The sequence below is a fragment of the Sinocyclocheilus anshuiensis genome, unplaced genomic scaffold (genome assembly GCF_001515605.1).
Source record: "Sinocyclocheilus anshuiensis isolate Anshui unplaced genomic scaffold, SAMN03320099.WGS_v1.1 scaffold1170, whole genome shotgun sequence".
In the NCBI taxonomy this organism is placed as follows: domain Eukaryota; kingdom Metazoa; phylum Chordata; class Actinopteri; order Cypriniformes; family Cyprinidae; genus Sinocyclocheilus; species Sinocyclocheilus anshuiensis.
Window position 1 is genome coordinate 2,717,659 of NW_015538055.1, and position 23,358 is coordinate 2,741,016.

The 23,358-nt window shown below is 35.7% G+C and overlaps 3 protein-coding genes across 8 annotated transcripts in view; 2 read left to right on the forward strand and 1 right to left on the reverse strand.

The window, feature by feature from the left end:
- The window catches only part of LOC107683161 (lipolysis-stimulated lipoprotein receptor-like), a 15,616-nt gene extending 9,149 nt beyond the window's left edge, over positions 1-6,467 (reverse strand). For 2 of the 4 annotated variants that reach the window (XM_016479245.1, XM_016479238.1), the window contains exons 1-4: positions 6,224-6,467; positions 2,424-2,750; positions 2,006-2,125; positions 1,459-1,515 (exon numbers count right to left, since the gene is read on the reverse strand). In XM_016479245.1, coding sequence (XP_016334731.1) covers positions 1,459-1,515; positions 2,006-2,125; positions 2,424-2,750; positions 6,224-6,263 — 544 coding nt within the window. In that variant the 5' untranslated portion in view covers positions 6,264-6,467. The remainder of the gene's footprint in view (positions 1-1,458; positions 1,516-2,005; positions 2,126-2,423; positions 2,751-6,223) is intronic. The other 2 variants (XM_016479258.1, XM_016479252.1) reach the window with 1 other exon arrangement.
- A 1,615-nt stretch (positions 6,468-8,082) lies between these two features.
- LOC107683194 (transmembrane protein 106B-like) lies at positions 8,083-13,017 on the forward strand. Of its 3 annotated transcripts, none has more exons than XM_016479282.1 (8): positions 8,083-8,191; positions 8,654-8,865; positions 9,048-9,111; positions 9,198-9,357; positions 9,570-9,710; positions 11,398-11,447; positions 11,534-11,587; positions 11,872-13,017. In XM_016479282.1, exons 2-8 carry the CDS (start codon positions 8,685-8,687, stop codon positions 11,969-11,971), a joined length of 750 nt encoding a protein of 249 aa, XP_016334768.1. In that variant the 5' UTR covers positions 8,083-8,191; positions 8,654-8,684; the 3' UTR covers positions 11,972-13,017. The 3 variants fall into 3 exon arrangements, with proteins under 3 accessions (XP_016334768.1, XP_016334754.1, XP_016334760.1); XM_016479268.1 differs by having other exon boundaries at positions 8,673-8,865; positions 11,872-13,016; XM_016479274.1 differs by having other exon boundaries at positions 8,677-8,865; positions 11,872-13,016.
- Positions 13,018-16,156: 3,139 nt separating this feature from the next.
- LOC107683449 (von Willebrand factor D and EGF domain-containing protein-like) lies at positions 16,157-18,671 on the forward strand. The gene is made up of 5 exons (XM_016479503.1): positions 16,157-16,682; positions 16,864-16,959; positions 17,128-17,232; positions 18,175-18,270; positions 18,439-18,671. The coding sequence occupies exons 1-5, from the start codon at positions 16,460-16,462 to the stop codon at positions 18,549-18,551; spliced, it is 633 nt and encodes a 210-aa protein (XP_016334989.1). The 5' UTR covers positions 16,157-16,459; the 3' UTR covers positions 18,552-18,671.
- Positions 18,672-23,358: the final 4,687 nt, after the last annotated feature.

A 23,358-nucleotide genomic window follows, 5' to 3' on the forward strand; every position in this document is an offset into this window, starting at 1 on the left:
TATAAAATCATATTTAGATACCGGTATGTAGGTCTACATTAATGTTACGTTGTAGTTTAGGTTAAACACAGATAAGCACAAACCGCATTATTACATTCATAAATAACACCGGTAAATAAAGCAAAATGTTATAATATACAAACAATAAACACAATACCTAGCCTATAGGCTCTTTTGAACGGTTTCAGAAGAAAACAAGAATGAAAAATATAAATTGCTAAAGCCAAAACGAATTAGGCTAATTCAATGCGAAACTGAAAGCAAACGGCGTTCTCACGCAGCCTACCTCTCTCATTCGGCATTAATCCATTAAATGTGTCCATATTTGCGATGTATTTGAATGCTAAACTATTATTTATTATGTAAACCAGGCTTACTTAACGTGCTTAAAAAACATCCTCTTCACATGAGCAAATGTGTGTTTGGCCCGAGCTCAGGCTGAATGGCATGGATTGTAACTACACAGTACGCACTATTTAAATTAACCAGTGCATCTATGTTTGGTTGACTGTATTTTATTCTGATAATGAACAGGCTGCAACGTTTGCAATGCTGTGTGTGTGTGAGGCGCCGGCGCAATCGAACAGCAGAAACAAACAACAAAAAAATAGTCATTTTTAGTCATACAGATCATTCGAAACTGCAATGTGTTTACTTTTGTTTCTGTCATCTCGGTTTCCTTTCCGTGGACTTTCGTAGAGCGCCGCGCCACACAAAAAGCATATGAACCAAACTCAGCAACATAGTCTATCTCTCAGTCTTTTCCTTTCGTTTTGTTAATCTGTTAATTAGGCTATTTAAGTCAAATATTTCGCATATTCATTCATTTTATAGACTATGATTTAATAAAAACAGATTTTGTTATTTTTAGTTAAACTTAATTTTTGTTGCTTGTCTGCACTCGTCCGCTGCCTTTTTTCACTTCTCCGACCCGCGGCTCTCTCCGATAGCTTAGTGTTTCCAGGTTTTACTCGTGCTATTTCTCCATGTTGAGTTTGGTGTCACACATATTGCACCCGACTATGCATTCTTATCCTTTTCTCCGACGAACTGAAAATAACAGGAGTGTGTCCATCTCACAAATGTAGAATCCGTCTCTGCAGTCATCTCAACCATCTAATTCCAGCAACAGGAAATAGACTAACTATTTTACCCGCAGAATTTTTTCTCTGGTGCTGTTTTGCGGTGTTAGTAAATTCACCACTTAATTTTGAGTTAAAATGTTGTTGTAACTTGCGTTACTGAGATTGTTAACGAGTAATAATATTACTCAAATTTTATTAGTAATGCGTTATATTACTGCGTTACAGCAAAAAGTAATATACTACTGTAATATTATTACTTTTGTAATGCGTTACTCCCAACACTGGTAATGAATAAGACCTGACTGTGGCTGGTGAAGGATTCAAGTATAGCTTCAAACTTAACCAGACCTCTAGAGAGAAGCACTTATTCTACCTTCCATGATCAGTAAATCAATGCCAGGCAGCAGGTCTGTAGTATTTGACTTTCTCTCTGTGAAAGAAAGACAAAGTCATAATTACTGAAAAAGGCCTTACGGCATTGACCCAAAAAAGAAGAAAAAAAAACGCCTTTAAGTTAAAATTACTACTGCTACTATAATTATTAATATTAGCATTTATCAATATATTATTGCTTTCTATGACATGAAAGAAATGGACTTGAATCCTTCACAAGCAAACAGTGATCTTCCAGGTGGAAAATAAATTATAAAAAACAATTATAATTAAAAAATCATTAAATAATGCAAAATATCACAAACAATAAATAAAAAAACTAAATAATAATTTAAAAATACATTTTTTTTTTTTTTTTTACAATTTCCAATCAAACACAGCCCTAATTCCTCACATACGCAAACATCCATCAAACACTACAAAATCTGAATGAGTGACCCCATGTGCTTGTGTTTGTGATGAAACCACACATTGAAATGTTTGGTGTCTGTCAGTGTGAGTTTGTTTGTGAGAAGGTAAACACTTACCAAGCACAATGAGTTCTGTATAACACTCGCCATTCCCTGAAAGGTCCTGGGCTGAAGCAGCATTACAGATGTACACTCCGCTGTCACCCCACGCGGTCTGAGCAAAGTTAAGGTCTGCATCTATACATTTTAAAAAAGACAAAATAGATGAGGTTTTAGAGGTGCTCAAATCATAACTTGTACAATGTACATATTTGAAATCTTTGCAAGTTTTATGGCTAAACCAGGCACATTTACACAGGTGTGGTGGTAATGAAGATAAAAAAACAAATATATAAACACAATCTTATAAATAATAAAATAAAAAACAAACAAAGAAATACTATATAAAATAAAGAAATTAAATGAAAATGTAATAAATGAATAATGTATATTAAATAAAAAAACAATACAAAATACTTTCACAAAGTCAACTTACTATTTGTGATGCTGATCTGACGGCCCTGGTACTCGCTCCCAAGTGTGACCGCTGTTTGTTTCGAAGCTACTATGCGAACGGTCCTGGCGCTGTCTGCACACTCTATGTTAGGGTTGTAGTTTGGGTTGGACTGAGCGATGGCATTGTCAGCACTACTGGGGTTTAATGCAGCTTGTATCGGGTCTCTGCAGTAGGACTTGTATTTCCAGGTGATCAGTGGTGGGTTTGTAGCTGTTGTAGTGAAATCACAGCGGAGCGTGACCGGCTGGAATAATATGACTACGTGTCGTGGGTAAGGGCAGACCACGTTGACTGCTGTGGTGCAGCCTGTAGGAGAGGAAACACATTTGAATATAACAGCATCCACAAATAAATGAAACACAGGGAGATTTACGACATTCCCATGAATCTAGACATGAATTAAGAATACAGTGGAGATCAAATAACATCCAGACTGGACTAAAAATCCTTTCAGGTAATAACAAAGAAAGACTCAAACCATGTCAAAAGACATTAAAAGGCTCTTATGAAAAGTCTTCAGACTTTCTGTAAAAAATATTCTTAAACACAAGGGAACAGATTATACTAAACCAGGTGAACCACATGAAAACTGATTGTGTCAGTGAAGATGTCAAATTTATCTTTAGTCTATTCAAATAATAAACTAACTTCTCTTGGGCTTAGATCTATTGAAAGTGTTCTGAATGCTCAGGAAGCAAGCGGTGCACTTGAAAATGATCTTTCAGTCACTAAAATCACTAGTTTTTCACCAGTGAGTCATGATAATAGCTGTGTTTAAATCATCATTCTAGCTGTCAAAGTCAGGAGATAGGCTGTATTTATTTGCTCTAACAGACTAAAATCACAATAAATGTTCAAAGCAATGTTCAATGTAATATCTTCAGTAATATGTTTAACTGAATAAGAGTTCAAATTATAAACAACAGCTGCTCAAATCTGAAAATTATCATAATTTTGGAAGGAACATTTATATATTAATTTGAACTGTATTTTTAAAATCGGTGAAAACACTTTTGAGGAAGAAAATATATTAACATACATGACTCTCTGAGGGTTATGGTTATCTATTAGGAGGTACTGCTAGATATAAATACAAAATGTGACATTTCATGCCTGATTAATAGGCATATTCCTGTTGTTAGACCTGATAGGTCCAAAATAAAGGAAAACCCCTAACATACAGCCCACGGAACAATAGTCTTTCACAGAAGCGACAATTAAACTGTCTTTTCAGGCAAAACTGTTTAATAATACCTTGAAACCGGATGCCATGACACATGGAGGGCCTTTACAAGCCATAGACTCCAAAAACACTCAATTCTGAGCAATGTTTGGGATTACTAAAAAGGGTTTACAAAATTTACACACAGGTGACATCGCATTATGACATCAGGTTGTAAGTTAGTGTTAGTTTTAAAAGAGCTCATCGAATGTGACTCACTGTCTGACCAAAACCATTTCCGTCTGAATACGACATGACCACCTCCCACACAATCCACATTACTTGTTCCCTTAACAACAAACACCAAATGCACTTAAAGGTGACATATCATGAAAATCTGACTTTCCAGGTTTTAAGTGCTATAATCAGGTCCCCGGTGCATCTACCAACCAAGGAAACGTGAAAAAGATTAATCCAGTAACTTTGTTTTGGTAAGCCTTTTTCAGCAAGCACCTGAGAAAACGAGCTCGTCAGATTTCGCTCCCTTGGTGATGTGGCAAAGGGATCTCATTATAATATTACCGCCCCTTAATCTGTAAGTTTCCACCCACGGCGCCGTTATTGTGTTTTCGCAAGCGACAACGGTGTACTAGTTCTAATGCCATGGCGAAAGTTTGAGCAAAACATGCTAACTGTTCTGTCATTAGCTGGACTGATGAGCACAGAACAGTGTTTAGAGTCCCAGCCTCAGAGGAGACAAGAGAGCAGTGGATTTTTTTATTTATTTACTGTATATTGCTGCTGCCACACTGATCTAAAATAAACATGCAAATTATTCCCCAGCTGTTTACCTTCACAGTCATAACTGCCTATTTTTGTAACTCATGTGTGTTTTTAACGTAAGCTTGTGTGTGAATGAGAACTTAGTTTAGTACTCACATGCTGTGACAGCCGCTTTCTGTCACCTCGCTTTTCAGACCGATGAGCTTTGTAAAAATCGACATGTTTCAGAAAGGCGGGGCACATAGGAGAAACAATAATGTACAGTATGTGGAAAATAATGTGTTTTCTTAACCTTAAACCGCATAAACACATTTCATTACACCAAATACACAAAATAATGTTCTTTTTAGCAACATCATATGACCCCTTTAAACTAATATGTTTTAAAACGCATGATTTCAACGCCATAAACATGATAACCAGAACCAAAACAGATGTTTTTAGCGCAGCTCTATTCTGGAAAAGGGGGCGGGGAACAACAGCTAATTTGCATTTAAAGAGACATGCTCTAATAAAGCATGTTTCCGCTTCCACTCAAAATAGGCATTTTCAAAATGATATAATAAATGATCTGTGGGGTATTTTGAGCTGAAACTTCACAGACACATTCTGGGGACACCTGAGACTTATATTACATATTGTAAAAAGGGGCATAATATGTCATCTTTAAGCAAATTCGAATAAGACAAAGTGGAACCCTATTGCACAACATGTGTGAATACCTGAGATATATATCAAAATGGATTTGGATTTGTACTCATAATCTGATATTTAGATGCTGGTTACTATAGTAATATGAATAAGTGAAGGATTAATGCACAAACAATTATTATAGCCCTTGGTCACTCAATTTTAATAAATTATGAGACAAATCCTATATCAACTGATAGGTGAATATGGCCTCCATGAATTCCAGCGCTGTAATAAAATAAAATCTGATCATCTATTGATATTTTTCTATACACATACACTAACTCAGTGTTTCCCAACCTTTTTTTAGTCGCGGCACCCTTTGGAAATGTTAACAAACTTGTGGCACCCTACAAAATTAATTTTGTCACAATATTTGAATTTCTAACTTCGATATGATAATTTGAAAAGTATAGATATTCGGTACAACAGGGAAGAACTGCAGAATATAATGTCATACAGTTATTTTTAATATTATTTAAAAAATGTGTCCATCAATGGTCGCAATCAGTAGGCTAATTTCTAATGAAGAGACCAATTTATATGACAGATTTTAATGTAGGCTTTTATACATATGTAAACATTATTTAATTACCATTATAACTAGCTATCTCACAAATTTTTGCTCACTCAGTGTTTTTTTTTTCATTTTACAGTGGGGTAATTTTGGTGCAGTAGCGCGAGATAGCTTGATTTCAAACTTTGAATTGAATACAATACTGTACTACATCGATGTTTCCTGTCGGCTCAATTTTTGAGTGGACTTTGCTGTTCCGATTCGTATGAACGGTATACGAGTGGAGCACTCACATGGGCCGTGAGCGACTGAGCGGAGCACACAAGCATTGAGCGGATAATACGCAGAGCGTCACACCACGTGAAAGTGAATCCTGAGCGGTGAACTAATGTTCGGCAGCCGAAATTTCGGTGCATCTCTAATTATTGGCGACATCAGAAATGGATATTATATAATAGATGCTTTTTTGAACATTTTAGCATTTTAAAAATATATATAAAAAAAAAATTTAAATTATTTTTTACACTGCACCCCTGCTCTCGACAGACGGCACCCCGGTTGGGAAACACTGCACTAACTGACGAAGAAGTGACCACAAAGCATTAGCATAAGAAGAAACGCCCCTACCTGTGATCAAGAGGAGGGTAAAGATTATACCCTGCGACATATTTTCTCAAAATCTTTCAGAACATATGAGCTTTAAAACATCCAACTTTAACTTCCTCAAAAGTATGTAAAGAAAATCCGAGTAAGTGTCGACACTGCAGCTGTATTTTGTCAGGCAGGTGCGCCCTCCGTTCTTCTTTTTCTTCTTCTTCTTGGTTTTATGGCGCGCCCTCCGTTTACTCCTTCAGTGAGGTATGAACGTGTAACCCGAAACTCAGGTGAGTTCGGCGGGGCCGCTGCAAGCAAAATGCGCGTACGATCATAGGGGTCCAAAAGAGAACAATAGTTTGCGTATTTAAAAATACGGAATTTTATACATTTCTTTTGGTTCCTGAACAATAATATACGGTATTCTGGAACAGTATTCTGTGACTGCGCATCCGGTTTGACAAGATTAACCCAAAACGTTTAATATTACAACGCCCTGTAATCCACGTTTAGTGAGAGAAATGGTTTATTCCACTGCCAGTCTCTGAAGGCCGAGTTAATGATCGCCAAGATTACAAGTTTTGATACTTCCCATGTCTTTGCCAAGTAACCTAGTTAGATTCTCGAGTCTAACTGAACAATGTCTCGGTTAACTACTAAAGTTATTTTGTTAGTAAACACAGAAGAAGTCATTCGTCATGTGGCCATGATAAACAGATCCTCTTCAGTTTCATGATGATCATATATAGGCCTATATAGGGGAACACTGACATGGATGTTTTTTTGTACATTTTTAAACTTTTATTTTAATTTTAAAGACAGAAGTTTAGCAATATCTAAAAAATAATTTTATATTTGAAAAATAAGAGCGCTGTAAATGCATTCTATTTGTAAGCATTTTAATATTTTTAAACTTTATTTCTATCCTTTGATTTTATATTAATATTATTATTATTATTATTTATGTATCTTTGCTTATCCTAATGTAGCCTAGCCCCTGGATGTATTTGTAATTCTATAAAATCAATAAATAACAAATATATAGAGGAACACTATGGCTAGATGTGATTATTTCTCAGTGTAGGTTTATTTTCGAAAGTTTTCGAGTCAGTTACAATATAGGCAGATAAGTTTTACATTTTCAGTACAAAAAAATGTTAAATGTAAAGTACAGATATAAGAAAACATTGTTATGGCCTACACATATATATTATATATTTGTAAATGATAAATTTCCTCTGTTCACTGTGTGTATACTGTCACTTTTTTGATGGATTGTCTGATGATAACTATTATCAGGAAATCAATTTGAGAAGAGTTAACCACATGCCTACTTGGTGGTTGAGCACTTTTCTCATTTTGATTGCACAAAAAACGAATGAGTCATATAATTGTTTTTTTTTCTTTGTATTGGGAAAAAAACGAATCTGTACTGTTCCTTTCTATCTGTCCAGCCAAATTTTTCCCTTCCTGTCACAGCATATTTGATGAAAGCTGTCAATCATTATGCTTGTAAGTAGATTAAGTAAACAGATATTTCATATCTATGTTTCTAGGTAAGTCCTTAGTAACGTTTCGTATATTTATTATTTTACTTTTAAGATGCAATGTTTTAATTTTTAGTTCTAATCATGAGCATATCTAGCGCAACGTGCATATCAACAGTCGTTTTAGTAAATAAAGGAAATTACACCCAGAGCAAAACATTGCACGTTTTAACAGCACACACGGCCTTGAAGCTTGATCTGCAACTATAAACAGTGGGGCGGGGCTTAGTAGCAAATCCCGCCTTCTCTAATATGATTGGCTTGTAATAGTGTCGCACATAGCTATCGTCCAATCACACAACGTCCACAATGTACCGTCTGCCGCTTATTAATGCAGGAGGCGGGGCTTCTTAGAATACGGGTGGGGGACAATATCAACATTGTTGGAACAGAGTAATGACGATATAGCAACTGTAATTTTATACAAACAGAAGGCAGGACCCTTCAATCGAAGGTAAAATACATTGATTCCTATCCTATTCGCTATATTGTCATATCGAACCTTAAAATAAGAGTCATTTCGTATAGTGCGTGACCTGTTTTAGGCCCATTTGCTGTTACATCACGATCCATGTTCGTCGCGTGCGTGTTAATAATGCTCTTTAAATGCATCGATCTAAATGCGTTAATATGAAGTCAAGTAAGTGCATTTTAATTTTGCATTGCTAAAGCATCAATATTACGCCCTATCAAGAACATGAGATTGTCGGCCGTACACTGTGTCCTCAGCCAGAATATGTTGATAACATCATAATATATTAAAATAATGTATATCTTATAGACAGCATGACATTATAAAACAGCCTGCAGTGTCATACTTTGTCACGTGGATGATATGTTCAAGTTCACCACTGCATAAACATCTAGATATGAGTGATCTTTCATGACTTGCACTGTAATTCACTACATTTCACAGATGATTTCTTTCTCTGAAGGCAGGCCCAACCATGGGGAAGTCTCTGTTTTCCTTGCCAAAGCAAAAAGAGGAGCAGGAGAACCTGACTGAAAACACAGAGTCTCCCATTGAGGACAATAAACATGACGTGTCACAGTTTCCATATGTCGAATTCACAGGCAGAGACAGCATCACCTGTCCTACTTGTCAAGGGACGGGGAGGATACCTAGAGGTGAGAACAGATCTGTCCATCCATCACTTTATATGTAATATGAACATATAGCTGAAACTAAATGTTTAACGTTAATAAATTGTTCTTTATCTCAGTGGCATCAATAAATTGCTTGAATAAATCGTTATTTGGACTTGTAAAAATGTAATTATGTGTACTTCCTATCCTGGACATTCTCAAAGACCAAGAAAACCAGCTAGTTGCTCTGATACCATACAGTGACCAGAGGCTGAAGCCAAGACGAACGCAAGTTCATTTCAATATCCGTTTCAAATCAGCATTGGATATATACTATATTTCATAACTGACTGTATATTCTTGCGCTATCCCAGGACATTGTACGTGTCTTTATCAGTCGTTCTGTGTCTGCTACTTTCTGGTTTGGCTGTATTCTTCCTGTTCCCTCGAGCTATTGATGTCTCTTATGTTGGGGTGAAGTCAGCCTACGTCACATACGACCGAGACCAGCGGATCATTTATCTAAATATCACGGTAATATCTGTAGCAAACCCTTTTCATTTGTATTTCAGGCTTGTTGATCAAAAATACCTGTTTAATTTGTGATTCTGTTCTTTGTGTGGAGGGATTGGACTTGATAGTGAGATCAGATGGGACTTTTGGCAAAGTCAGGGTATTTTGTTAGTTTTTGTTGCCATGTTTTTATTTAACTGTATTAAATAAGAGTATTTTTTTGTCTTTCTCAGAATACCCTGAACATCACCAACAATAATTACTACCCAATACACGTTGCCAACATCACAGCACAGGTGCAGTTCTACAAGACTGTTATCGGAAAGTCTGTTGTCAGTAATGTCACCACTATCACCCCCCTGGATATGCGTCAGGTACATGTTAATTCATTCAGATATATTAATTAATTAATAATAATTTTATGTTAATACATATTTCAATAATACTATTTTTCATTATAAGCCCAAAACAAATGTTGTAAATATTATCTGTACAATTTTACCTTTGTAGTAATTATATAATGAGTAATTTATTGAAATATGTATTAATATAAAATTATTAGTAGTCATATAATATATGTTATAGTATGCTGCTGTAGAAACATATAAAATATAATAAAAGTGTATAATACAACTTTACTAATCCATGTCCTTACTGTTTCAAATTTGTATTCATGGTGAGGAAAATCACGTCAGTTTAACACTTTAAGATAACCGAAAGAAATAAGTGACCTTTATCCTTCCCAATAAGGCTGTTTGATTTAGTTGCATGACTTTGTAATCTGAGTTCTTCTCTATGTGTGACCCTGGAGCACAAAACAGTCTTAAGTCGCTGGGGTATATTTGTAGCAATAGCCAAAAATACATTGTATGGGTCAAAATTATTGATTTTTCTTTTATGCCAAAAATCATCAGGATATTAAGTAAAGATCATGTTCCATGAAGATATTTTGTAAATTTCCTACCGTAAATATATCAAAACTTAATTTTTGATTAGTAATATGCATTGCTAAGGACTTAATTTGGACAAATTTAAAGGCAATTTTCTCAATATTTTGATTTTTTTGCACCCTCAGATTCCAGATTTTCAAATAGTTGTATCTCGACCAAATATTGTCCTATCATAACAAACCATACATCAATGGAAAGCTTATTTATTCAGCTTTCAGATAATGTATAAATCCCAATTTCTAAAAAAATTGACACTTAACCTCTTAGTTCACCTAAAAATGAAAATTCTATCATTAATTACTCACCCTCGTGTTGTTCCAAACCCGTAAGACCTCTGTTCATCTTCGGAACACAATTTAAGATATTTTTGATGAAATCTGAGGGCTCTCTGACCCTCCCATAGACAGCAAGGTAACTACCACGTTCAAGGTCCAGAAAAGTACCAAGATGATCAACAAAGTAGTCCGTGTGACATCAGCGGTTCAACTGTAAAGTTACAAAGCTACAAGAATACCTTGTTTTTTTTTTCTTCCCCACATTTTCGTCTCTACTGTGTCACTTTGGACGCGTTCACGACAGTACCATGACGCGAGCGTGTGGTGGCGCCGGTACTGACCCAGATCTGGCGTGATGACATCATTACGCCGGATCTGGGTCCGCGCCGCCACACGCTCGCGTCATGATACTGTCGTGAACGCGCATCCACAAGTGACGCAGTAGAAAGGAAAATGTGGAATAAACTCGTTATTTTTGTTTTCTTTGCGCAAAAAAAGTATTCTCGTAGTTTCGTAACTTTACAGTTGAACCACTGATGTCACACGGACTACTTTGTCGATCATCTTGGTACTTTACTGGACCTTGAACGTGGTAGTTACCTTGCTGTCCATGGGAGGGTCAGAGAGCCCTCAGATTTCATCAAAAATTTCTTAAATTGTGTTCCGAAGATGAACAAAGGTCTTACGGGTTTCGAACAACACGAGGGTGAGTAATTAATGACAGAATTTTCATTTTTGGGTGAACTAACCCTTTAAGACTGGTTTTGTGGTCCAGGGTCACATATGTGTAATTACTTAGATAACAACTGTTATCAATGTCAATGTTTCATTTTTAGGTTGATTACACTGTTCCCACCATCATAGCAAATGAGATGAACTACATATTGTGAGTATTTGCCAGTCAGGTGTTATATTATAATAAAACTTTTATAAAGACAGTTTATCTTACTGATTGCGCATCTGTTTTTACAGTGACTTCTGTACCATGCAGTCAATTAAAGTGCATAACATTGTTGTCATGATGCAGTAAGTATTCTTTAATGAAAAATCTGATTCATTTTAAGAATCGTTTGTTGAAAGAGTTTATGTAAAAGAACAGATTGAAAAAATATTTAGACATTTTTATTTCGAAAAATGTTACTTTATGCATTTTTTTGTTATTGTATTCAGTGTATTTCTGTTGAAAAGAATGGTAGATCTTTATTAGATAAAATAAGCATTAACCAAACTATTATAATATATAATAAATTAATATTAATATTATATAAGAGCATTTCCATTTGATTGATACTATGTTCTCGTCTCTCCAGGATGACTGTAACTGTCTTGTACTTTGGCCACGTTGAGCAGGTGTCTCAGGAGAAGTACCTGTACGTGGACTGTGGCTCAAACACCACGTCTTCACGTTGACACATGAGTGTGATACAGTGACGCCCCTCCGTATGACCCACAGTCCCTCATGTTCCCATGTCGTGAAACAAAAGCTTGTCCTGAGTGTTGCAAATGGCAGAAGATGAAGTCTGTACTGTAGGGTGACAACGTCAGGATTGATCAGCAAGTTTCAGCCAGAGCACTGATGTCTTTCTACACCATCATTATCGATTCTTTAGCACAGCACTGAAGGTTTTGCTTGGATAGACAGAAGCACTTTAGTACATTTTGGGAGAAGGGATGACAGCAGCAGAATATTTTACATAGAGCTGCAAACACTCAAACCACTCCGTTACAATTTTATTTTTTCTTGTGCGTTTGTTTTGTTAAACATGTTAAGCAGTGTGCTGCAATTTCCATTCAGTCATGCTCATTTTATTGTTATTTATCTCTTTGCAGAGCAGGTACTCTTTTGATTTTTTTGGACTATGGTGTTAACATACAACAACATGCCAGCTTTCAGAAGTTCATGAGTTTATGGGAATTTTGTATTAATCCATATTTTGGATTTTTCCAACATCTAAGTCTGCAGTAATTAAAAAAAAAAAAAAATTCCACAATTTCTGTTCTAAGGGAATGAAGGTCTAAACTACGTTTAAAAAACAAACTAAACAAAATGAAGTGGGCCGTTCTGAGGCCAGTACAAAGCGGAACATGAATCAGGTGTCATAATAAAATGTATATTAAAATAAATATAAATTTACCTCAGCAGGAGCCTATGGAATACCATATTAGTTAAGAAAAAATTGAATAAAAAAGAAGGATATTACTTTTTTATTATAAAAATGGACTTCTGTTAATTGTTCTTAAAGCATTTCTTTTGTCCTATTAGTCAAATTCAACCATAATTTTTTTCGTGTTGGTGTAGATCATTGATAACTTAGATGTTTCTCGTTCACTTTAACCCTTTTGCTTGTCTTGTTTTGTTGGAATGGCACTTTTACATCAAAACCTTTTTAAATGGTATTTTATTTAAATGTTATTTTAGGGAAAGGATTTATCAATAAATGAAATTTCTTTGACGAAATTTGTGTCCATATATATTTTTTTCTCAGGACACTGGCGAGATCACGTTTTATTAAAAATCATAATATTTATTTATTTCCATCTTATCATATTACAGTAGTGTTCATGTTATGGTGAGTTAAATTAGTAAGCACTGAATAAATTAAAAACAATGTATTTAGTGTCTGATTACTTTGTGGGTTAGACTGAAATAGCACATTACTCTTTTTATTCGTAATATAGTCGTCTCTTGCTTTTAGTTGAATTAAAATAAAACCAAATGTTTGTTTTGTAGAGAAAAGTGTGATTGCTGCTGCGATATTCCACAAGATGGTCCATACAGGATATGGTACCTCAATACAGGAATAGAACACCATCTGGAGTTTTGGGGTTGAAACCATTTATTTAACTATTAATATTGGGGCATTGTGTCCCCCTGTGGTGGTCCACCACCAAAGTCTGTAGCAGTTAAGGCCATGGTACTTAAAAAAAAAAAAAACGATTCTGCACATCTGTTAAAGTTCCTACTCACTTCCTCTCATGTTCCAGAACAGCAGCTCCTTCTGGTTCAACTTTAATGGGCCTCTGAAACAAAGAGCATGTGATGTTTCTACATGCCTTGATTTCAGGCAGATAGAGTTACAATATGTCCTGTTACTTACTGAACAGTCTGGAAGTGTGACATTCATCATATGCTGGAGTCAGGCTTGCCAACAAAGCATTTAACAATGATGACTAAAAACAACAAATAACTAAGCATTAAAAATCGACCTAAATTCAATTTTAGTTCATATACATAGTTGACAGAGGGAAATACGTTAGCTGTTGGAGCTGGAATTTCATTGAGGAGGAGGAAAATTCTCAGGACATCTGCAGAATCTATTTCCCCCATTTCCTGGGATCTGCAAAGTGAATAAAATACATGAAAGAAAATATGTTATTTTAAACAACATAAGACGCAACTGGACTTCATAAAAACTGCAGATAGTCACTATAGCTGTTAGAAATTATGCTATAAAGCAACATTTTAATGTGTTATTGTCTTTTCACTGTTCTCTTTTATGGTCCCAAAACATATTTGGGCACACATAAATATGCTTTTATATATATATATATATATATATATATATATACTGTATATATATAAACAATAATTTTTGGAAATTATTTAATTTTTTTTATTTAATTTTATTCAACAAGGATACATTAAATTGATCAAAAGTGAGAAAGTGTGTTACAAAAAAATTAAATTTAACATACATGCTGTTCTTTTGACGTTTCTATTCATCAAAGAATTCTACAAAATTTCAGCTTTGCCATCACAAGAATAAATCACATTTTAAAATGTATTAAAATAGAAAACAGTCATTTTAGAAATAAGAAATCAAAAGAAATAAATGCCACTTGATGTCAGAATACCATTTGGGACCACTTGGTGATGAAGTTTCAGACAGCCATAAACCACAGACAACGACACACACTCGTCTAAACACACACTCTCTGAGCTTGTGTGTCTCTCAATCCTGTCTCACACATTCCTTAGTTGGTACTTTTCCAGCTGTGTCTCCTTGCGGTACCATGCCTGTCCAGTAGATGATCACAATGCAGTATGCTGTCCAAACATACATTCACTAGCAATCTCAGTCCTTCTGGATCCTTGTAAGAGTGTGGTTTAAAAATGGCAGTGCTTTGCTGTACATCCATGCAGCTCTTGCTAGCGGCACTGGCCACTCTGGCTGGGATCTGTCTGGGAGGGTCCGATGGGCCCCGTGGAGTGGCTCTTCCTTTTGTCTTTGACCCCAAAGCGACGTGCGACCCCCCTTGCAAACATGCCGGGATTTGCATCCGAAACAACAGCTGCTTCTGCTCAAGAGGATATGAGGGAGAACCCTGCCAATATGGTGAGGTTTCAAGATACTTGTTCTGCAATGTATTTGAATGGAAAGTGTGTTTGTGTATGTGCGTGCGTGTGTGTGTGTGTGTGTGTGTGTGTGTGTGTGTGTGTGTGTGTGTGTGTGGTAATATAGTCGTCTCTTGCTTTTAGTTGAATTAAAATAAAACCAAATGTTTGTTTTGTAGAGAAAAGTGTGATTGCTGCTGCGATATTCCACAAGATGGTCCATACAGGATATGGTACCTCAATACAGGAATAGAACACCATCTGGAGTTTTGGGGTTGAAACCATTTATTTAACTATTAATATTGGGGCATTGTGTCCCCCTGTGGTGGTCCACCACCAAAGTCTGTAGCAGTTAAGGCCATGGTACTTAAAAAAAAAAAAAACGATTCTGCACATCTGTTAAAGTTCCTACTCACTTCCTCTCATGTTCCAGAACAGCAGCTCCTTCTGGTTCAACTTTAATGGGCCTCTGAAACAAAGAGCATGTGATGTTTCTACATGCCTTGATTTCAGGCAGATAGAGTTACAATATGTCCTGTTACTTACTGAACAGTCTGGAAGTGTGACATTCATCATATGCTGGAGTCAGGCTTGCCAACAAAGCATTTAACAATGATGACTAAAAACAACAAATAACTAAGCATTAAAAATCGACCTAAATTCAATTTTAGTTCATATACATAGTTGACAGAGGGAAATACGTTAGCTGTTGGAGCTGGAATTTCATTGAGGAGGAGGAAAATTCTCAGGACATCTGCAGAATCTATTTCCCCCATTTCCTGGGATCTGCAAAGTGAATAAAATACATGAAAGAAAATATGTTATTTTAAACAACATAAGACGCAACTGGACTTCATAAAAACTGCAGATAGTCACTATAGCTGTTAGAAATTATGCTATAAAGCAACATTTTAATGTGTTATTGTCTTTTCACTGTTCTCTTTTATGGTCCCAAAACATATTTGGGCACACATAAATATGCTTTTATATATATATATATATATATATATATATATACTGTATATATATAAACAATAATTTTTGGAAATTATTTAATTTTTTTTATTTAATTTTATTCAACAAGGATACATTAAATTGATCAAAAGTGAGAAAGTGTGTTACAAAAAAATTAAATTTAACATACATGCTGTTCTTTTGACGTTTCTATTCATCAAAGAATTCTACAAAATTTCAGCTTTGCCATCACAAGAATAAATCACATTTTAAAATGTATTAAAATAGAAAACAGTCATTTTAGAAATAAGAAATCAAAAGAAATAAATGCCACTTGATGTCAGAATACCATTTGGGACCACTTGGTGATGAAGTTTCAGACAGCCATAAACCACAGACAACGACACACACTCGTCTAAACACACACTCTCTGAGCTTGTGTGTCTCTCAATCCTGTCTCACACATTCCTTAGTTGGTACTTTTCCAGCTGTGTCTCCTTGCGGTACCATGCCTGTCCAGTAGATGATCACAATGCAGTATGCTGTCCAAACATACATTCACTAGCAATCTCAGTCCTTCTGGATCCTTGTAAGAGTGTGGTTTAAAAATGGCAGTGCTTTGCTGTACATCCATGCAGCTCTTGCTAGCGGCACTGGCCACTCTGGCTGGGATCTGTCTGGGAGGGTCCGATGGGCCCCGTGGAGTGGCTCTTCCTTTTGTCTTTGACCCCAAAGCGACGTGCGACCCACCTTGCAAACATGCCGGGATTTGCATCCGAAACAACAGCTGCTTCTGCTCAAGAGGATATGAGGGAGAAACCTGCCAATATGGTGAGGTTTCAAGATACTTGTTCTGCAATGTATTTGAATGGAAAGTGTGTTTGTGTATGTGCGTGCGTGTGTGTGTGTGTGTGTGTGTGTGTGTGTGTGTGTGTGTGTGTGTGTGTGTGAAACTTGTGCTTTATATATTTATAATTGGCCAAAACTCACATGATTTGCATGTTGATTTCAGCTAACTGTTATCCAAAGTGTAAAAACGGTGGAGAGTGCCTTCGACCTGGAAAATGCAGATGCCATTCAGGATTTGGAGGAAAATACTGTCACAAAGGTAGTGTGAATTAATTTCCATTAGGTTTTTAGTAGTTGTTTGCAAGTTGAACCCTAAAAAATTAATAGTCAAGAAAAAAAAATATGAGTCCATCAACACAGCTTTTAACTTATGTATATGTGTTGTCTGTGTTTGTGTTTGTGTTTGTGTTTGTGTTGTGTTTGTCAGTGGTTTGTGATGGTGGCTGTTGGAACGGTGGCGAGTGTATTGCTGTGAATGGAGAAGCAAAATGCATCTGTCCCTCCAGCTGGACTGGCTCCAGATGCCAAGACGGTGTGTTGATCCCATATTGTGTTATTTACATTGCACAAATCCATAAAGTCAGTTGTTGCACTGAAACAGGGGAATAGGAATAATCTGAAAAGGGAAACACATGAAATCAGCCTCTCTTCACAAAATGAGAGTTGAAGAATATGTGATATCAATAAATCATTTTTATGATATATAACTTTAATAATTGCAATTGTAACATGGCAAATTTTCATAATAAACAGAATAATTATATATTTGGTTCTGACATTACTGGTCAGTCAGTGTTTCTGTTAAATAGACTTAAGAGCTTAAAAACTCACTGTTAGCAAAAAGATATTTTCATCTGCATTAACTTACTTTTGTTGCTTACGCCTTGTCGCTTACGCCTTGACGCAAAAAAAATGTAATTGTAAAAAGTGGAAATAAAATAAAATATAAATATTTGGTGGAAAACATTAACTTAATAAGCTTAAACAATTAACAATGACAAATGTAGCCTTGGCAACTAACTGATATAAGTTTAAGCTGAAATACTAAAATAGCTAAAACTAAAACAAAAAAACTAAAGCTCAATAAAAATATTAAATGTAAAAATAAAAGCTAATTCTAAATATTAATAAATACTATTAAATTATATAAACATAAAAACAAAAATTACACTTTTTTTATGCAAATGGTTATTTTTTTCCCCCATTTGTGTAACCTAATGTAATCAATATGATTCAGTGATATTAAAGAATTTTTTACTTGAATACAACCAGTTAATGTAAATATTATTTAAATGACCTGTCTAAGCTCTTTAAAACAAAACAAAACAAAAAAAAAAAAAATATATATAACTCATGAACCCACATTAATGTGTGTTTTTCAGTTATTTTTCATGAATGAATCATCATTTACATGTACACAGATGTTAGTGTGGTATCTGGCTAACATGTTGATCATTTGTCTCTGTTTCCGTAGCGATCTGTCCACAGGGATGCAGGAACGGGGGCAGCTGTGTGGCTCCTGGAATCTGCAGCTGTCCAGAAGGATGGATAGGCGGAGCCTGCCACACAGGTGCGTGACCACAGATTTATGAACAAGACTGTTCAAATGGTCTAGAATTACATTTTTGTAGTGCAGTTACTATTAATACTTTATTTAAATGATTTTGTAGGTGTGTAAATCCATAAAGAGTTTATTCAAACTTTAAAAATGAAACCATTTACCTCTCTCTGTTCACAGCTGTGTGTAAAAAGCCGTGTCTGAATGGGGGGAAGTGTGTGTCTCCTAACACCTGTCGCTGTCGAGCTCCGTTCTCAGGCCCACAGTGTGAAGAGAGGAAGAAGCTCTTCTGATGTCAGAACACTCTGACCTCTGACCTCAACGGTCCCTCAAATTGGTGCTAAAGTTACATGTTTGTTTGTTGAACCCTAACTGAACATGTGAGGAGTATGATGTGTTTTCTATATGTGACACTGGACCACAAAACCAGTCATATGGGTCAATTTTTCGAAATTGAGATTTATACATCTTCTGAAAGTTGAATAAATAAGCTTTCCATTGATGTATGGTTTGTTAGGATAGGACAATATTTGGCCGAGATGCAACTATTTGAACTATTTTGATCGCCTTTAAAGTTGTCCAAATGAAGTTCTTAGCAATGCATATTACTAATCAAAAATTAAGTTTTGATATATTTACAGTAGGAAATTTACAAAGTATCTTCATGGAACATGATCTTTACTTAATATTCTAATGATTTTTGGCACAAAAGAAAAATCAATAATTTTGACCCATACAATGTATTTTTGGCTATTGCTACAAATATACCCCAGCAACTTAAGACTGGTTTTGTGGTCCAGGGTCACATATTAACATTGTACATGACATTATGACTTTTTTATTATTAAGTAGTGTAAGATAATGGTTGAATTTCCTTTAGCATATATTACAACTAATTAAATAAAATTAAAATCAAAATTATGTGTGTGTGTGTAAACTTGATTTAAAAAAGCAGAAATATGATACATTTCCATTTTTGTTTTTGACCACTTTTTATTGGGAAATGACACTAAGATCCATTTTTATGACTTCAAATGTACAGAATTTTGGATGTCATATACTGTTTTATTCTTCAAAGCAATTGATATCATAAAATGTGCACACCGTAGTACATGACAAAAACTGAATCATTGTCAGAGCTGTGTAAGAGATGCAGACATATACCCACATACACATACAGTATAACACTCGTGAAATACTGTACTAATCTAATACAGGGTCTAAAAAAAAGTCTGTTAACTAAAAGGCTGGGCACTAATGCTTACACACACACAAACACACTCACACTCACCATTCATTTTTTACAGAGTGATAAAGTTGTCTTCAATTTCAGATCTTCATCAAATGTATTTACAAAGATCATTTTAAAGATGAAATCAATGATGGCAATGCTTCTGAGAAATGCTTACTTTGGTACCACAGGAAGGTCCAGTGTAACCTTGACGACAGTGACAGAAATTTGGAAACACACATCTCCCTCCATTGAGGCATGTTTGTTTACAGATCGCTGTTAGGAAAATAATAAAATAAAATACTGAAATTAAATTTATATTTAAACTAATATTCTAATATTCTTCAATCCAAAGATCAAACTATACCTTAACAGTAAGAATATGATCAATGTGACCTCAATACACTGACAAGACGTGAGAATTCATTAAGAGCATTTAGGATTCATCAGGACTTACGAGTTTGGCACTGCAGACCCTCCCATCCAGCTGGACAGTGACATGTGTTTGGCCCCACACACTCGCCACCATTTTTACATTTCTGTAAACATGCCGCTACACATACAAAAAAGACTGTAGGTTATGTTGCAAAACAGGGCTTTTTTTTTTTTGTAAATGTGTACCAACAGAAACTGGCACATTTATGTACAACATATACTACTGTTTAAATGTTTATGGTCAGCTTTTGAACAGTAGTAGTAGTAGATAAAAAAGACACTAAAGACTTATTATGTTACAAAAAATGCTATTGTTTTGAACCATTAAAGAATCCTGAAAAAAAGTCAATTTTATCAAAAATATTAAGCAGCACATCAATATTCATCGATAATGAAAAATGTTACTTGAGCACTAAATTGGCATATTAGAATAATTTCAGAAAAATCATGTGACACTGAAGACTGGATTAATGGCTGCTGAAAAAAAAAATCAATTTTGCCATAGGAAAAATGTTAATTTTAAAACATAAATAGAAAATAGTTAGATTAATAGAAAACAGTTACTTTTAACTGCAATAATATTTCACAATATTACTGTTTTACTGTATTTTTGATCAAATAAATGCAGCCTTGGTGAGCATAAAATACTTCTTTTATTTTTGCTTTTACGGATGTTGCAAATCTCTCCTCTCCACCCAGATGGACAGGAAAGTGAAATAACATGTGGCCAAGTATGGTGACCCATACTCAGAATTAGTGCTCTGCATTTATCCCATCCAAACCTACAATCTCTGCCGGTACGAGACTCGAACCCATAACCTTTGGGTTATGAGTCCAACTCTCTAACCATTAGGCCACGACTTCCCCAGTGTGTGTACAGGTGTTTGGACCGACACACTTTCCGTTGTTCATGCACATGGGGTCACAAACACCTAAAAGCATTGCATACACATGTCCAAACATATAATATGATAGAATGCATGCTGGATGTAGAAACAAATCACAAAAATAGAAATCTAGATTCTTAAGAAAATGACTCCAATAAACACTCACTTTTCTGGCATCTCTTCCCAGTGTATCCTTCAGGACAAGAGCACACATTGTTTCTCATGCACTGGCCTCTGTTTTTACAAGGCAGATTACACAGAGCTACAAAAAACAACACACAAATAAATAATAATCACATAATTAAGGCCAGTATTTTTAATTATACAGCATTATTTACATGAAATAAAAATAGGTTGTACCTATCTGGCACTGTGAACCATAGAAGCCACTAGGACAAGCACAGATGTTTGGTTTGATCCCTCTGTTTAAGCACAAAGGCTTACAGTCGGCTGAGAATGAAACCAAACCAAGGAATTTATTATAATCACAGTTATTATAAGGATAGTCCATACAAAAATAAAAAACATTTACTCACCCTCATGTCATTCCAAACCTGTATGACTTTTTTTCATTGGTGAAACATAAAAGAAGATATATTGAAGAAATTTGGTAACCAAACAGTTTCGGTTCCCATTGACTTCGATACAGTGGAAGCCAAGGGGAACTGAAACTATATGGTTACCGATATTCTTCATAATATCTTCTTTTTTGTTCCACATAAAATAAATGCATACAGGTTTGAGGGTGAATAAATGATGACAAAATTTTAAAGGGATAGTTCACCCAAAAATGAAAATTACCCCATGATTTATTCACCCTCAAGCCATCCTAGGTATATATGACTTCCTTCTTTCAGATGAAAACAATCGGAGTTATATATAAAAAAATATCCTGGCTCTTCCAAGCTTTATAATGGCAGTGAATGGTGGTCAAGATTTTGAAGCCCAAAAAAGTGCATCCATCCATAATAAAAAGTGCCTCGCATGGATCCAGGGGGGTTAATAAAGGCCTTCTGAAGCGAAGCGATGCATTTGAGTAAGAAAAATATCCATATTTAAAACTTTATAAACCTTAATCTCTAGCTACCGCTAACTGTCGTACCTGCGTTCACAAGAGAGTGGCGTTCCAGCGGATGATGTAGGATGTAGGTGTAGCGTAAGCTCTGATGAGAATATGCTAGTCTCGCGAGAAACAAGTTTTGTTTCAAGCAAAGGAAAACCAGTCTCCTCTTGGCTTATATCGAAATCCTACAATCCTTTGTACTTGTAATTCATGACCAGTGTTTTGTTTTGCTCTCTCCTTTGTGCTTTCGCGTTCGTCACTGCGTTTGCCTACGTCCTACATCATCCGCTGGAACGCCACTCTCTCGTGAACGTGCATACTACAGTTAGCGGAAGCTAGAGATTACGGTTGATAAAGTTTTAAATATGGATATTTTCTTACTCAAACGCATCGCATCGCTTCGCTTCAGAAGGCCTTTATTAACCCCCCGGAGCTGTTGAGCACTTTTTATGATGGATGGATGCACTTTTTTGGGCTTCAAAATCTCGACCACCATTCACTGCCATTATAAAGCTTGGAAGAGTCAGGACATTTTTTAACGTAACTCCGATTGTATTCGTCTGAAAGAAGAAAGTCATACACACCTAGGATTGCTTGAGGTTGAGTAAATCATGAGGTAATTTTCATTTTTGGGTGAACTTTCCTATTAATTTTTGAGAAAATATTTTTTTTTACAGACATTTGTGATCAAACTTTAAGGATGAAATGGCGAACCTGAGTTACACGTTGGTCCGTACCAGCCGGGTTTACACTTACAGACATCAGCTGACACGCACTCGCCACCATTTTCACAATGTCTGTTACACACCACTGAAAACACACAAAGGCAATGGCACACAATCATTATGAACAAAATTCTTGGTATTTAGAAATTTGTAAATGTCTGCTCACTAGTTTCACATCTTGGCCCCACGTAGCCATAAGAACAAGTGCAGTGATTTCTGGACAAACAGTGGCCCCCATGTTGACAAGGCGGGTCACAGCTGGCTGAGAGACAAGATTTTAAAAAATGTGTCAGTTTATATAATATCCTCTAAAATGCATATTATGTAAAGCTGTAAAGAAAATGGTTATACATATGAATCTGTAAATGTCAGCATGCAGTAAGGTACTAAAGACAGAGTTCACCTTCCTCACAGGTGGAGCTGTTGTACCCTGCAGGACATTCACACACATTGGGCTTCACACACTTCCCTTTGTTCTTGCAGTCTGGTCGGCACACAGCTGATGGAAGAAGACATAACTGGTGTCACTTTGAAATGAGTCATAATAACAAATCATAATTAAAATGAGTAATCGAATCTATAAATGTCTGCCAAGCTAAATGAACTGACCGATGTGGCCCTCTTTACAGGTACAAGTGTTGGACTGTGAGCACTCCATATTCTGACCACAAGGGTAACGACACACGGCTACACACACACACACACACACACACACACACACACACACACACACACACACACACACACAAGAAATGTCAA